Source organism: Takifugu flavidus, unplaced genomic scaffold, assembly GCF_003711565.1.
Source record: "Takifugu flavidus isolate HTHZ2018 unplaced genomic scaffold, ASM371156v2 ctg468, whole genome shotgun sequence".
In the NCBI taxonomy this organism is placed as follows: Eukaryota; Metazoa; Chordata; class Actinopteri; order Tetraodontiformes; family Tetraodontidae; genus Takifugu; species Takifugu flavidus.
Window position 1 is genome coordinate 40,933 of NW_026622084.1, and position 17,495 is coordinate 58,427.

The 17,495-nt window shown below is 42.3% G+C and overlaps 1 protein-coding gene and 1 long non-coding RNA gene across 17 annotated transcripts in view; both read left to right on the forward strand.

Moving 5' to 3' along the window:
- The window catches only part of LOC130520651 (NACHT, LRR and PYD domains-containing protein 12-like), a 56,590-nt gene extending 40,769 nt beyond the window's left edge, over positions 1 to 15,821 (forward strand). For 7 of the 16 annotated variants that reach the window (XM_057024360.1, XM_057024370.1, XM_057024359.1 and 4 more), the window contains one exon: positions 14,948 to 15,118. In XM_057024360.1, coding sequence (XP_056880340.1) covers positions 14,948 to 14,983 — 36 coding nt within the window. In that variant the 3' untranslated portion in view covers positions 14,984 to 15,118. Of the gene's footprint in view, positions 1 to 1,411; positions 1,428 to 12,622; positions 12,743 to 14,572; positions 14,742 to 14,947 lie in introns of those variants that run through there. The other 9 variants (XM_057024365.1, XM_057024366.1, XM_057024374.1 and 6 more) reach the window with 6 other exon arrangements.
- LOC130520656 (uncharacterized) lies at positions 6,968 to 9,186 on the forward strand. The gene is made up of 4 exons (XR_008948980.1): positions 6,968 to 7,553; positions 8,156 to 8,257; positions 8,528 to 8,639; positions 8,740 to 9,186. It is a non-coding gene; the product is annotated as an uncharacterized LOC130520656 (long non-coding RNA).
- Positions 15,822 to 17,495: the final 1,674 nt, after the last annotated feature.

Here is a 17,495-nt window from a genome sequence, read left to right on the forward strand (position 1 = left end):
GTAGACACCAGCCAACGCGAGGGAGAGATGGTGAGGGAGACAGGAAGTCATCTAAGACAGGTTGGCTGTTTCTGAAACCACCCCCTGTACCCTACACAGTGCACTCAATAGTGTGGACGCCATTTTGCAATAGTGTCCGAATTGTTAGTGAGCATCGCTGTACCCTATGTAGTGCACTCAATGTATCCCACAATGCACTGCGAAAAGTACAAGTGAGCACCCTAACTTGGAAAATGTATCCACCCTAGCCCCCAGCCGTAAAGGCTGATGGGATACATTTTTAACCTAATTTCTACTGTGCGTTTGATATATGAAATTTTGGAAATAAGAAATTTTTTTTCAGTCAGTAGGGGTCCAATATGATCATCTTAAATATTAAAACATAAATGTGTAAAAAAAAATATCAATCCATCTTCACTGATCCCCCCCCTCACTTAAAATTGTTCTTCAGAATCGTCTGTTCCTCACCAGGCGACAGAATCTCAGTAAAAGATATTTACAAAGATGAAAAGTAGCTTTGATCCATTTTTTGATGAAAAATTGCTTTATTAAATGTTTTCACTACAGCAGAATATGACTTGAGAATGTTCCATCACATCTTGGCTTGAAAATGTCAAGGGACACGAGTTATTTTAGGTAATAAGTAATTATTATTGTATTATTATTGACATTAATATTTCATTTTATTATATAAAGTTAATTATAAGTAAAATATTGCATTTTCATAAAATGACCGCTGAATGTATTTCTGATGGTTAAAATATTAAATGGACCCGCCACTTTCCCCGGCGACCGGTTCGTAATTATTATGCGACACCATGACGTCACTTTATGTGTACCGTAAATGACGCCATTGTCCGAATACTAACTTTAAATTGAGTGCACTACGTAGTTCACTCAATCCATGTCCCCCATGTAGTGAGTAGTGAACAGGGAACGAGGGTGTGGAGTCGGAAACAGCCGTTGTGCCTTTAAAGATGAGCCACAGGTGAGATGGATCTCCATGATGAGATGGGAGGGAAAGAGGTGGGAGAAACCTGGGAAGAGTGAGGGCCAGAACAATATATTCTCCTTTGGAACAGTGCAAACCTGAGAGGTTGGAATTGTGGTAATTACATATTACTATCATTTTTTAACCTGTAACTAAATAAAATTTACACATCATGCCTTTGATTAACCTTTCAGATTAATACTGGTTTCACTTATAACCTTATAAAAGTTTCCCTTCTGTATTTAGATTAAGGAGACTGCAGCTTATCAAAGATCAGCTGTGACTCTCTGGCCTCGGCGCTGAGGTCCAATCCCTCCCATCTCAGAGAACTGGACCTGAGACAGAACCAGCTGCAGGATTCAGGGTGAAGCTGCTGTCTGATCTCGTAGAGAATCCACACTATGGGCTGGAGACATTGAGACAGTAGCTGGTTGAAGCCAGTCAACTCCCGCTCATCTGCTGCATCACTCACTGACCACTGGTGAAGAGCATCTGTGGAAACATCTGCTGCACTGCTCACTACTCCGTCCATAGATGAAAAAAATCAGTTTTCAAAAAGCGGGGTGGACTTTCAGGAGATCAGTTGATGGTCGACAAGCAGAAGCAGCTTCGCCTTGAAGTTAAATTAGTTCCTGGTATCACACAATGCATCTTTATAAAGTTCTAAAGTTCTTTAAAGCATGAAAACATTCTCTTAATTGTCTCTTCAAACGTCTGTATTATACGTTACTATTTTACATCATGCCTTCAGAATCTTTAGGGTTTAGTATTTACTGTCTCTGTGACATGGAGCATTGGAATATTTCAGCTGCAACCAGCAAAACCCATCAGAATGACGGCTATCGGTGGGAACCGCAGGTCATTTGACTTTAGTCAATCTGTTAAATGTTATATGATTTATTGCAATCTAATAAAAACAAATAATAATTGTGGGAACTAGTAAATAAAAAGAAGCAAAATGACCAAATAAATCTCCCATGAATCCTGTAAATTTTAAGATGTCAAGAATGGAATATCAGCTTAAATTGAATCAAAGTGAAAGGCCTCCTTTAAGTTTACTGCAAAAATAAACACAAAATCAAGAGCGACACTCGCCAAAAACGTCTCATTCTCTCTTCTGTCTCCACTCATTCTTTTATATTCTGTTAAGATAATGGGGATGGGGTCGTGTGATAACAAAACAACCTAATTGGGGACTATATTTTTGTTGCAAGAACTTTGGCTCTTCAGAAATTTCTATGTTGGCTTCCACAGATTGTGCATCCACTAAAACTCAGTGTTTTTGAGGAACTACCAGGAGTGGTTGGAGTGGAGGCCAATGACGCTATAGCTACATATAGGTACATATAGATCACTGCTATCCTCAACCCAAAAGACCACCAGTTGGCGCAGCAATACTAAAGATAGGAGGTTGTTGTCGTTGCGCAGACGCGGAGTGATATCACGCACAAACGTGCCCTATGTTCTATATACCGTATTTTCGCGACCATAGGGCGCACCGTATTAAAAGGTGCAGCCTCAGTTACGGGTGCTATTTCTGTATTTAACACATACATCAGGCGCACCGGATTATAGGGCGCGGGCATGGTAAAACATACCGGTACGATAGCTTAAACATGCATGCTAGCGTGTATTTAGCAATGTATGTAGCAATTTTGCGAAAGCCGGCAAGTCGAAAAGCATTTACAGATTTTGTCTGTGTAGATTCTCAATCATCCAGGCCATAATTATCCAAGGTAGTTTTCTGTGTCAACTGGACGCTTTTTAATTCTCTTTTGAAGATGTTTCGCCTTCTATCCAGAAGGTTTCTTCAGTTCTGAAGGCGCACCGCAGTATCAGGGGCCCGTCCAGGTTGGAGAAGATTTAAGACTTAAGTGCGCCATGTGGTCGTGAAATTACGGTACATCCGGTAAAAGCAAATCAGATCGCGTGAATTCCCAATTATTCTGATTAGAGCAACTCTCTCCAAAGTAGAACGTTCATGAGTCTATGAAATTCAAATGACAATATTTACTTAAAATTGCAGCACAGACCAGTTCTTTGCTCCGACTGGGCCGTTACTGACGGCACAACTGTCCAGTCAGCTGTTGAGTGTCGGGTACTGAATTCACTCTTGACCAGGTAGGACATAATTAACACAGTGACGTGGGGAGGGGAGGCACTAAAAAGGAAAAAGAAAGTGTACAAAAATAAAGATTAATATTTTCCACTGATATGTGTTAAAAATGCATTTGGAGTCTGACTACACATTTCTGCCATTTTTATAAGTAAAATTGTTTTTCCGATCAAATCCGGGGCAGAAACCCGGGTGAGGCAGGGGAGAATGGGCCTCACGTCTGACTGCACGATCCAATACAAACTGGGTTGCATGACGTGTGCCATATTGCTAATATGAACTTTACAGAAATGGTGGTTATACACCATGACTTTCTGCAGTCTGTGTAATGTCTTTTATGCACGTGTGAGAGAACTATTCCTGCTGACCGCCAATAAAGTGCAGAGGAAAGTCAGCAGGTGAGGCAGGCAGTTGTCGTCGAAATCCTCAGAAGTGTACTCAGACAGGCGCACGAACAAAGTTCACCACAAGTTGAGACCAGACTTCGAAGACTTTTCACCTGGCCAGGGGGGAGTGGCGCTCCGATCAGACACGAACTCTGCCGCGTCGTCCCGGAGACTCTCCTCCTCCTCCCCAGCGTTGTCTCTTTTATTAAAACAGGCATGATTACACAGCAGGAGGCGTATCTTCGTTACACAGACGGCATCAGCTACATTTCTCACACACAGGCAGGGGAACGTTCATGCTCGCCGAGTCACATTGCTCATGTTTTGACCATATTGGAGCGGTTCTCAGCCTACGCACAGGTGCACGGGCCTGAGGACCCTAACCTAAGCAGATATCACACATTATTGTTTGGTCCTCCTTCTTACTAACACGCTCACATACAGATCCGTTCCCACAATCCACTTTCCCACATTTTAATCCTTCTCGTATTACCTACCTACGAACTACTCTACTTTTATTAAAATAGCAATAACATAAAATGCAATTCGCGATATTTCACACACAGTACTCTGCCTCACCTCAAGGGGGCGCACGCAGGCTGGCAGGTGCTTTCTCGCTGGTGCTTTAATAGGCAAACTTTATTAAAATTTATTGAAGCACCAGAATTTTTTGAAAAATAACAGAAATTGTTACTGTTGGTCAAAATTAAATTTGTGCTGCACACATCTCTGCACTTTAATTTGTTTACAGTATAAATGAATTTCTTAAAAACACAAGATGGGGCTCTATCCATAGCTATAAAAGAAAGTTCCTTATAGGACAAATATGGTCCTGTGTATATGTTTGTGTTGGTTTGTGAGTGTAATTGAAAGATGAATGCTGATGGGATATGAAGCATTATCAGAGTTGTATGCTGTTGGAAAAATGGTGAAATAAGATGCTTTTTTTCAGTTCTTTAAATCGTAAATCTGACTCTTGAGGAGTTTGTGGGAAAAGGATCCTTTTGATGTGTTTCAATGACCAATATTGTTTGTGTATTTGGTGTCATATTTTACAAATGTTCAGTTACGTTCTGTGAACGCTGGTGCTGAAGTCATTATTTTTTTCTCAATGAAAATATTTAATATGTAGAAAATACAGACAATGAGGATGCGTCTAAATATCAAAATAATCATAAAAAAAGGAGAAAAATACCTTAGATAATCGAAAAATATTTAAAACGATAATGATGTATATAATGAATGCTGGACTTTTACTCCTCCCTCAAAGAGGAGAACTTTCCACACCTGCTCAGAAGATTCTCGTCCTCTTTGGGTCTAACTACGTATGTATGTGAATGGACATTCTCAGTGATGAAGTCCAACAGATCCAAACACAGGTGATCCATCACTGATGACCACCTCTCAGCTGTCCTTCAGTCACCTCAGATTCAGTTCCAGCTTTTAATACCTTTGTTCAAGCCCAGAACGCACTGGATTATTCCCACTGAAGATGGAAAAGCAGGTGGAAAACATGAGTTATTGTTAATTGTACTGGTGTGTGACTATAGCGCATTACTGGACCACTATAAACTTGTTTGTTTGTTGTTTTCTTTCTTTGTGGAGATTAACACGTTAAAAATAATTGCATGCACTGGTTCAATTGATTTTATTTTCTTATTTGACCTATACAACACAATTTCACAAAGCTAAACATACATTTTTACAGAATAGTTTTATCCTTCCGATTACCAGCACCAGCTATTCAAACTATATAATGTAGTGCGTTTTAAAATGTAAAAAAGCTGAGAAGAATTAAGTTTTGGATGTTGTTGGTGTGGCCCTCTGACACAATTCAGGTTTCTCATGATCGACTTGAACCAATCAACCTCATGGCTGCACACTGACCTCTGACCCCACTGACGCTCTCCTCTCTTATATTGATAGCTTATTATAATTAACACGATTTAAATGATGTCTGCCTTGTCTCTCCTCTACCTGTCCTCCCCCTTCTCCTCCTCTCTCCCTACCCAGCCCCCCATCAGTAGGAGGGTCCCCCCCATATGAGCCTGGTCCTGCTCAAGGTTTCTTCCTGTTAAAGGGAGATTTTCCTGTTGATTGTTAGGGATCAGGCCCTGGGATTCTGCATAGCACCAAGTTTGACTAAACAGACATTACAAATAAAGATGATTTGATTTGATCTGAAATAAAAGAACTGTGCCTGAAAATGAAGTAGAAGCAATAAAAACCCAACACCAGCGAAGCTTTCGAAGAATCTCAGATATTGATGAAAAATTCTGGAAATCATGATGGAGAGATATTTTTCTCATGGCTCAAATTCCACAGCTATTAAGTGATTAAATGGATTTAATGGTGATATTCTGGAGTCCACAATTTCAGGTGAAGTTACACTGGGGAACAATTTGAAAATATCCTGTTGAGGGTTTTTTTTATTTTAAATTCTTCTGATTAAAAATAAAATTGGCACGCTGATTCCAAAATTACAGTCATTTTTTCGCCAGCCCGTCAAGTTTTGAAAGCTTCTCCTCCAGAGAAGCAAATTTCCCCGAATGAGCTGTAGTCAGACTGGCCAGCTGATGACAACTGGATCAGCTCCGTTGGTGCATTAACAATAAGAGGTGTGTGCAGCCCCCAAAGGTCAGTACTGTCAATATCCTATAGGGGACACTTTGAACCAGAGGGGATCCTGTAGATCAAAAAGTTGACACAGTTTGATTCCGCAGCCAAAAACGAACATCTGTCAGACGAACTCCAGTTGTTTCCCAGTATTTCAGTTAAAACGTGGACCAAATTGTTCTGAAGGCGCTTGTGCCGGATATGAACGGATCAAACCACAACACGTGACGTTTAGAGGAAGAAAAGCGAAAGTGAAAGTTCTCAACTTCGGGGCTCCAGCTTGACTGACCGAGCCCCTGGGAAAACCTCTAATATTCAGGGAGCATTTGGTTTTCTTTTCACTGCTGTCGTCTCGAATCAATGTTCCGCTGCGAGATGCGGCTTTAATAACCTGCGTGTTCGCGATGAGCGTGCGCGTGTTTCGGACGCACATTGCGGCTGGTCGACGGGAATGTTGTGACGGATGATCAACTTTTGTACACCTTTTTCCTGAGGCAGGCTCCAATGCTGCCACACACCCTGGCCATGGATATGGTGGGACTTCTGTGATGAGTGGGGTCAGAGGTGGTGGACAAGCTCTGCTCCAAAACAAGCTTGCTAGATATGTTTGGTATCTCCTCCGCCACAACCACCAGCTGCAACTAGTAGCTGTGCACGCCATGCAGATTTTGACCTCTAGGTCAGGCTACAAATTGTTTTTCCAGCACCATCATGTGTTGGTGAGAAACATGATGCGCCTGATCAAAAAAGCTGCTTGTAATCTGACAGACAAGCCATGATGAGATGTCAAGGTGTGTTGTTGAAAATGAAGATCCTCTTCTTGGAATCCTGTCTGAGATGACAGAAGATGGTGCTGCATTTGACCCACTTTGATGATGTGATGACTTATTTCTGTTTAGTTTTGAATGCATTCTCATCTTATTTGTTGAATTTAATGTTGAGAACTGACATCTTGAAAGAATTTAGGTTTTTTTGTAAACCATAACCAGATAAAAATTCTTTAATTTGTATTTGTGTGCGTCCGTCTAATGCCACCGCACCTTCTGAAACACCCAGGAGAAAACATTTTTTCCACAACTATTTTAAATTTAACATGGTGTAAACTTTTAAAATGTCCCAAAACTTTTTTCCAATATATATGTGGCCTGTATGATGTACAGGGTTACATCATATAATAGATTTTGATGTGAATGAGCCGACAATACGTCATTGGACAGACCTCTGCTTGTCTTCATACTGAGAATCATGTTCTTTAATCTTATTTTCTGTGTCAGCAGACTGTTCCTGCTTAACCGTTTAGACTCACATTTAAAATGAGCGAATGTGTGATGGAAGAGGAAGAGAGAGCAAAGTCCGTAGTGTCCAGCTGTGTGTCCATGAAGAGCGACAGGTCCAAAGACCACCCTGAAAACTTCAGTATTGGACCTCAAGGCTCACCTTTAAAGTAAGGTTTTCTGAACCACATAACTCTGCCTTAGAACATTTCACAACCATACAAAACATCATTTTGTAGGTATTAGCCTCTACTATCGTGAAAAATGAAATTCATCAGCTCTTTAAAATGAAACGGTGCACAGTCCTTTCACCATGTTGGCCTGTGGAAAACCAGTGTTGTCGGCCCGATGGACCAGCGTCCCCGTCGTTGCCGGACCACCGTTGGCCACCAGTTGGGTTTGGGCTCAAAGTGGGGGCGTTTCCTGTATCCGGTTCTCCTCACGGATCCATGACTACAACATGTTGCTGCAAGTGCAGAGACGTTTGCTCTGGAAAGAACTTTAGAGCACATTCAGTGCTGCAGGATGAGGGGCTGGAAAAGGTGCCAGTTCTTTTCTCACTGCAGGGAACAGTTAAAAAAAGCAGCTTAAACTCTGAAAACATGGAAATTATACAGATACATCATTGATTTATTGATTCAGTGTTTAGCCAGAATGTATTAGAAATGTTCCTGTTTGATAAAAATGCAGTGAATTGGGATTATTTAACTACAACCTCTACAGATTATTTACCTTCATCACAGTCTCATCACTATTTCTGATGTTTCCTCAGGATGGACGAGGACAGAGCAGAGTCCACAGTGCCCAGCTGTGTGTCCCTGAACAGTGACCGGTCCATAGATAGAGTGATAAACTTCAGAAGTTCAGACAAAATGTAAGAAAACTAAAGTGTGATGATGTGTTTGTGTACCAGCTGTTAGTCACATTAACAGCAGCAGTTGTGAGTTTATTATTGGAGATGTTTAACACTTAAACCTCAGACAGTCATATAGTTACATACTTAATGTGAATATTGTTGATTAGAAACAAGAATCATGTTTAAAACTGAAAGATGAATTCAGACATAAATGCTGGAACAATATTGAGTCTTGATCAGGTTCTTTCATCCTATAAATCAAAGGACTAATAGAGATGTGTTTCATAGTGAGAGGGGGAGCACATCCTATCAAACTGGGACCAGTCAGCTCCACCAGGAGAGTCCTCTTGTTCACAATCTGGAAGCAGATCTGGAGATGCTGAAATGAAGCCCAAACAAAGTAAAATTGTTCAATATAAAATTGAAATTGTGATGTCATGAATTTGTAGTTGTGTTGATGATTTATGAGAGATGGAAATCATTGGTTTACTTATTTTCAGGAGGTGATCTGCAGGAGGTGATAGAAGGTCATAAGATGAGTCTGAAGAGAAGATGTGAACATGTGACTGAAGGAACTAATGAAGCAGGAAGTGGAACCCTGCTGAACAAGATCTACACTGAGCTCTACATCACTGAGGGACAAAGTGAGGAGGTGGACACACAACATGAGGTGAGACAGCTTGAGAGAACCTCCAAGAAGAACATCCAGGACACCCCAATCAAGTGCCAGGACATCTTCAAAGTCTTATCTGAGCAACAGAGACACATCAGAGTGGTTCTGACCAACGGTGTCGCCGGCGTTGGAAAAACCTTCTCGGTGCAGAAGTTCAGTCTGGACTGGGCAGAAGGTTTGGAGAACCAAGACATCAGTCTGGTGCTTCCGCTCTCATGCAGGGAGCTGAACTTGATCAGAGATGAGCAGCACAGTCTTCTCTCACTGCTTCATGTCTGCCATGTTTCCATCCACATTACAGAAGATCAGAGCAGAAGATCTGACTGTCTGGAAACTTCTGTTCATCTTTGATGGCCTGGATGAAAGCAGGTTTTCACTGGATTTCAACAAGCATCAGGTCATCTCTGATGTCACACAAGTATCGTCCGTTGAGGTGCTCCTGGTGAACCTCATCCAGGGGAACCTGCTTCCCTCAGCTCTCATCTGGATCACCTCCAGACCTGCAGCAGCCTATCAGATTCCTCCCTCGTGTGTTGACAGGATCACAGAAGTACGAGGCTTCACTGACTCCCAGAAGGAGGAGTACTTCAGGAGGAGGTTCAGTGATGAAGATCTGTCCAAGAGAATCATCTCACACATCAAGGCCTCCAGGAGCCTCCACATCATGTGTCTGATCCCAGTTTTCTGCTGGATCACTGCTATAGTTCTGGAGGACATGATGACCAGAGACCAGAGAGGAGAGCTGCCCAAAACCCTGACTGACCTCTACTCACACTTCCTGAGGGTTCAGATAAAGAGGAAGAAGCAGAAGTATGGAGGAAAGCAGAGACCAGAGGAACTGACTAAGGCTGATAAAAAACTCCTTCGGAAGTTGGGTCGGCTGGCGTTTGAACATCTGGAGAAAGAAAACATCATGTTCTACTCAGAAGACCTGGAGCGATGTGGACTGGACGTCTCCGAGGTGTCGGTGTACTCAGGAGTTTGTACAGAGATCTTCAATAGAGAGAGTGTGATCTTCCAGAAATCAGTCTACTGCTTTGTTCATCTGAGCATTCAGGAGTTTCTGGCTGCCGTCTACATGTTCCACCGTTACACCAGGAAAGACACAGCGGTTATAAATCAGTTCCTAAAATATTCGAAACCAAACCGTTTTTCCAGGTTTGCTGGGTTGTTAAATAATGATCCAGTCACATCTCTTGATGACTTCCTCATGAGAGCACTAATGAAATCTCTCAAAAGTAAAAATGGCCACCTAGACTTGTTTGTTCGCTTCCTTCATGGTCTCTCTCTGGAGTCCAATCAGAGGATCTTGGGTGGACTGTTGGATCAGATGGAGAACCACCCAGAAACCATCCAGAAGGTCCTCAACAACCTGAAGAAGGTGAACAGTGATGAAATCTCCCCAGACAGAAGCATCAACATCTTCCACTGTCTGATGGAGATGAAGGACCAGTCAGTGCATCAGAAGATCCAAGAGTTCCTGAAGTCAGAGAAGAAATCAGAGAGGAGACTGTCAGAGATCCACTGTTCAGCTCTGGCCTACCTGCTGCAGATGTCAGAGGAGGTTCTGGATGAGCTGAACCTGCAGCAGTACAACACCTCAGAGAAGGGACGACGTCGCCTGATTCCAGCTGTGAGGAACTGCAGGAAGGCCGTGTAAGTAAAGATTTTTGGGGCGTTTAAATCAATCAGTTGATCATGTCAGGTAGCAATACCCCCTCCAGTGGTCATTCCTTCAATTCTTTATTTCCATTGCAGCGTCCATAAATTAAAAAAAACAACAATTCATTCAGAAATGTTCAACACTGGCTGGATATAAGTTCAAAGTTCAATCCAGACAAACCAACATAAGGCAGGAATAATAGGAGCCACAAGTTAACTGACTATAATGAAATTACTGTAATGTAATTAAATAACTTTTGTTTGTTTGTATACATCATATTCAAACGACAGAAAAACACATTTTAACTAATGACACGTGACTATTTTGCTTCATTTGTTCAACGTAAAAACAGCCGGCCTCGTTGGTTTAAATGGGTGTTTTACGTCTTTGTGGCGGTTCCGTTTGGAGCCTTTATGTGACCCACAAATTGTTTGACCCTTTCCACACCCGTTAGGTGGCAACTTCATCACTAGCAAAAAGGTGCAGTGAAAATGATTTGAAGGAAACAGGCAGATGTAACAGAAGCTGAGGGCAATCGATGCAACCAGAGACTCTGATGTCATCGATCGGATCGCTGAATTAAGACTTGACGCACGATCGTACAAATTGGATGAAATGCAAATATCCAAAGAGCCGATAGACAGATAAAAAGATGCACGTTTCTTTAAACCATTTGCTATAATCATTTTAAATATTGAGTAATTATGAGCTGTTCTAAAATAGGACAAATGTTAAGAATAATTCAGTTGCATTTCAGATCTGATGGTCGTTCAAACTGTTGCTCTAAGGTGTTGAATTTAGCTTTTCCAGGAAATGAGCTACATTTGTGTTCAGGTAGATTCTCAGATAAGTTGATTAGAAATCCCAAAGTTTGACTCACTATTTTTGTTTCATACACAACAGACTGTCTGATAGTTTTCTTTCAAAGAGTCATTGGGAAGTTGTGGCCTCAGCAATGACGTCAAACCCTTCTCATCTACGGGAGCTGAGCTTAAGCAAGAACAAAAGCCTGACAGATGCCGGAGTAAAGTTACTGTCTTCTGCAATGATGCATCCAAACTGCAGACTGGAGACGCTCAGGTCAGGAGGCCTCTGTTGGTCTTTTCTAAATTTCTTTACATTTTCTGCTTTTCTCTTCACTTTCAGATTTAGAAATGTGTTTTTTATTTGCCCCATTTATTGGTTTCCAGGCTGTGGCGCTGCAGTTTATCAGAGATCAGCTGTGACTCTCTGGCCTCGGCGCTGAGGTCCAACCCTCCCATCTGAGGTTCTGGAGCTGAGTCATAACCAGCTGAAGGATCCAGCAATGAAGCTGCTCTGTGGTTTTCTGCAGGATCCTCTCTGTAAGCTGGAGACTCTCAGGTCAGCTTTCTTTATCTTCGACATAACAACTAAACAATAAAAGGCTTCAAGATAAACTCCATTGACTTTTGGAGAAGAGAAGTTTAGTATGAATTTAAATGAGCCATTGAAAGACAATTTATAGATACTTTTTAACTATGTTGTTGCTGTAATATCCCAGTTTATCAGTGGGGGGCCAGATCTCTCCTGACTCCAAGGGCCCTGATTAAATAATGAAATAAAATGAAATAATGATTTTGAGCAAGTGTAATATGACTTTTCCTCCAATAAGAGATCATTTCTTGCCATGATTCCTTATCCAGACTGAGTGACTGCAGTTTATCAGAGATCAGCTGTGACTCTCTGGCCTCTGCGCTGAGGTCCAATCCCTCCCATCTGAGGGTTCTGGAGCTTGAGTTGGAACCAGCTGAAGGATCCAGCAGTGAAGCAGCTCTGTGGTTTTCTCTCAGGATCCTGTCGTTAAGCTGGAGACTCTCAGGTATGCAGTAAATTAAATACTGAAATGAAAAAGACTGAAAGCTGATCTGGTTTATGGGGCAGAAGGAACTGCCGGCTTTTCTAAACCAACACGAAATGATGACTGTGTGTGCAAGAGCTGTAAAATGGCATCTTTTATCTGTCATTCAGATTAAAGTACTGCAGTTTATCAGAGATCAGCTGTGGACTCTCTGGGCTCGGCGCTGAGGTCCAACCTCTCCCATCTGAGGGTTCTGGACCTGAGTGGGAACCAGCTGAAGGATTCAGGATCACTCCTGCAGCTCTGTGGTTTTCTCCAGGATCCTCTCTGTAAGCTGGAGACGCTCAGGTCAGTCAGAGAGATGGTCCAGAGTACTTTCCCAGGTGTAATTAGTTAGACATAAATGTTTACATGTTTGATCTTTGTTATAAACGTAGTGTTACAGTTCTCGGAAAAAAGACCACACAGGATAGATTTGCAGTATTAAATTGGTGTGGAAATCTGTCCCATGTGAGGATGGTCATCAATGACTAGAAAGGAAGTATCAGTTGTAGATTTGTCTTGTTTTATTTTAGGCTGGCCACAAAACCGCCCAAACATTCAGACCAATCAAAAATGGTTCTTCCTGTCTTTTAAAGATCAGAAGGAAAACTAGAAAACCCCAAAAGAAAGCTGCTGCAGTGTGCCATGCCCCTTCTCTACTGAGAAAACCCATCCCAAAAAAGAGAAAAGCCCAAGTGTGAAGTGAGCACCCTGTTAAACCTTGGTACCGAAAGCCTGCAATCATTTTCATCTTAGGTGGCTTCATTCCACCAGCCAGAAGCCCAAACCTGCCTCCCTCTTAAAGGGGCAGCAGGTCAGTCCAACACCGAAACCTTCATGAAGATCTGAAGCTTTCAGCATCCACAATTGTTGCACCTCACTTCGATTGGAGTCCAAATCAGAAGTCAACAAGTTGATTCTACACCGATTCTACACAATGCAACCATTTTAAAAAGGTTTCCATGCATAAGTTTTCACACATTTTTTATAAATCTGTTTGTTTTTCATCGCCTCCTTCTTTTATAATGATCATTAAAGAAAATGACCTTATTTGAGTTTTTCTCCTCACAAATCTGACTTTCTATGAACGATGCAATAAATGCAGCTTGCAATCTAAGACAATATGGAAGTATGTGTATATAATAGTAGTGGAAGTAGCTCATAAAATAATACATTTTCTCTTCTCATCGAATCTTTCTATGTTATTAAAGAAAAAGCTGCTCTTAGTCAACAAATCTAAGAGATCAAACAAAAATCCTAATTTTCTATAATATAATATAAAACAGTAGAGAAGACTCTTTCTGCAGAGACACTGGTGGCAGGAATCAGAAGTACACCTGCTCAACTTGGAAGGTGGAGCAGAAACCACCACTGAGAAGGTCCTCAGCGAGAGGAAGTGGTGGAGAACCATGAAACTTGCTAAGCTCCACCTCAGCTCCAGAGACGGGCTGAGCTGGAGCTGTGGCACCAGTATATCTCCCGAGAGCCTCCAACAAACAAGCTCTTCTCTTGGGAGGAGAGGGCTTTGAATCTCAGCTCAGTGTGCTTGTCTCTAGTAGGTGGCAGCTGCACCTTTTCCTGAGGTCCTTGTTGATGCCCTGAGGGGAATTGATGCTCCTGCAATGTTTTCTGGCAGCATTGAGCTTGCAGTGGGGCAATCAAACACACTGTGGGGGGGCTCTCTTTCCTTCTCTCATCTAGAGAACAAGTGACACCAGCTGCCAATCATTGTTGGAGAAATGTGCAGTCAGGGGAACGATGCGTCGCAGACTATAGCCACCCTTCCAGCATCCAGCAGTGTCTAAAACCTTTGATTTGGTTTCACCAGAGAGTGTAGGGATTGCAGGGTTGCTGCAGCATCGCCCACAAGCTATCAGGAGTGGGTCGCTTTGTCCCAACTCCTGACAAGAGTTGAGTGCTATTGAGAAATGTGGTCTCACAAACTTGGAAGGTATTTTGACCTACACACACTTTACATACGGTGTAGATCTTGTCCAACGCCCTGAAAGAACCCAAAATAGGAACATACGGCAGATAAGCCAGTGCAGGACCAGAGGTTTGTTGCTTGTAAGCTGTGTTTTGCTCTGGTACATGTTGATTTTTATTTGTCTTCTCTCAAAATAATTGTTATTTTAGACTAAGAGGCTGCAGTTTATCAGAGACCAGCTGTGATTCTGTGGCCTCAGCTCTGAAGTCCAACCTCTCCCATCTGAGGGTTCTGGACCTGAGCGCCAACAAGTTGCAGGATTCAGAAGCGGCTCTGTTCTGGACTGGAGAGTCCAAACTGTAAACTGGAGATGCTCAGGTCAGTCTTCATTTTTCTACCTATATACCAACTGCTAAGATGGTGAAGTGAGGCTGTTCTCAATACTGATGTGATGCACAACATTAAAAAAATTCCTTGTAATATCGTGAATTCAGGTACGACCCAACTAAGAACTAACGTAGGTTTAGTACTGACGCAGATAACATGCAGACCTGCACCGTATAACCTTATCCTGCATTTTTCAGATTGTTTTGCTGCAGTTTATCAGAGATCAGCTGTGACTCTCTGGCCTCGGCGCTGAGGTCCAATCCCTCCCATCTGAGAGAACTGGACCTCAGCTTCAACAATCTGCAGGATTCAGGAGTGAAGCTGCTGTCTGCTCTCGTAGAGAATCCACACTATGGGCTGGAGACATTGAGACAGTAGCTGGTTGAAGCCAGTCAACTCCCGCTCATCTGCTGCATCACTCACTGACCACTGGTGAAGAGCATCTGTGGAAACATCTGCCGTCTACTCCCTCCATAGATGAAAAAAATCAGTTTTCAAAAAGCGGTGGTGGACTTTCAGGAGATCAGTCGATGGTCGACAAAGCAGAAGCAGCTTCGCCTTGAAGTTAAATTAGTTCCTGGTATCACACAATGCATCTTTATAAAGTTCTAAATGGCTCCTCGACCACTCTTATAAGCATGAAACATTCTCTTAATTGTCTCTTCAAATGTCTGTATTATACGTTACTATTTTACATCATGCCTTCAGAATCTTTAGGGTTTAGTATTTACTGTCTCTGTGACATGGAGCATTGGAATATTTCAGCTGCAACCAGCAAAAACCCATCAGAATGACGGCTATCGGTGGGAACCGCAGGTCATTTGACTTTAGTCAATCTGTTAAATGTTATATGATTTATTGCAATCTAATAAAAACAAATAATAAAGGTGGGAACTAGTAAATAAAAAGAAGCAAAATGACCAAATAAATCTCCCATGAATCCTGTAAATTTTAAGATGTCAAGAATGGAATATCAGCTTAAATGGAATCAAACAAAGTGAAAAGGCCTCCTTTAAGTTTACTGCAAAAATAAACACAAAATCAAGAGAGACACAGGCCAAAAACGTCTCATTCTCTCTTCTGTCTCCACTCATTCTTTTATATTCTCTTAAGATAATGGGGACGGGGTCGTGTGATAACAAAACAACCTAATTGGGGACTATATTTTTGTTGCAAGAACTTTGGCTCTTCAGAAATTTCTATGTTTGCTTCCACAGATTGTGCATCCACTAAAAACTCAGTGTTTTTGAGGAACTACCAGGAGTGGCTGGAGTGGAGGCCAATGACGCTATAGCTACATATAGCTACATATAGATCACTGCTATCCTCAACCCAAAAGACCACCAGTTGGCGCAGCAATACTAAAGATAGGAGGTTGTTGTCGTTGCGCAGATGCGGAGTGATATCACGCACAAACGTGCCCTATGGTCTATATACCGTATTTTCCCGACCAAAGGGCGCACCGTATTAAAAGGTGCAGCCTCAGTTACAGGTGCTATTTCTGTATTTAACACATACATCAGGCGCACCGGATTATAGGGCGCGGGCATGGTAAAACATACCGGTACGATAGCTTACAACATGCATGCTAGCGTGTATTTAGCAATGTATGTAGCAATTTAGCAATTTTGCGAAAGCCGGCAAGTCGAAAAGCATTTACAGATTTTGTCTGTGTAGATTCTCAACCATCCAGGCCATAATTATCCAAGGTAGTTTTCTGTGTCAACTGGACGGTTTTTTATTCTCTTGTGAAGACGTTTCTTCAGTTCTGAAGGCGCACCGCAGTATCAGGGGCCCCGTCCAGGTTGGAGAAGATTTAAGACTTAAGTGCGCCATGTGGTCGTGAAATTACGGTACCTCCGCTAAAAGCCAATCAGATCGCGTGAATTCCCAATTATTCTGATTAGAGCAACTCTCTCCGAAGTAGAACGTTCATGAGTCTATGAAATTTAAAATGACAATATTTACTTAAAATTGCAGCACAGACCAGTTCTTTGCTCCGACTGGGCCGTTAGTACTGACGGCACAACTGTCCAGTCAGCTGTTGAGTGTCGGGTACTGAATTCACTCTTGACCAGGTCGGACATAATTAACACAGTGACGTGGGGAGGGGAGGCACTAAAAAGGAAAAAAGAAAGTGTACAAAAATAAAGATTAATATTTTCCACTGATATGTGTTAAAAATGCATTTGGAGTCTGACTACACATTTCTGCCATTTTATTAAGTCAAAATTGTTTTCCCGATCAAATCCAGGGCAGAAACCCCGGGTGAGGCAGGGGAGAATTGGGCCTCACGTCTGACTGCACGATCCAATACAAACTGGGTTGCATGACGTGTGCCATATTGCTAATATGAACTTTACAGAAATGGTCGTTATACACCATGACTTTCTGCAGTCTGTGTAATGTCTTTTATGCACGTGTGAGAGAACTATTCCTGCTGACCGCCCAATAAAGTGCAGAGGAAAGTCAGCAGGTGAGGCAGGCAGTTGTCGTCGAAATCCTCAGAAGTGTACTCAGACAGGCGCACGAACAAAGTTCACCACAAGTTGAGACCAGACTTCGAAGACTTTTCCCCTGGCCAGGGGGGAGTGGCGCTCCGATCAGACACGAACTCTGCCGCGTCGTCCCGGAGACTCTCCTCCTCCTCCTCCCCAGCGATGTCTCTTTTATTAAAACAGGCATGATTACACAGCAGGAGGCGTATCTTCGTTACACAGACTGCATCAGCTACATTTCCCACAC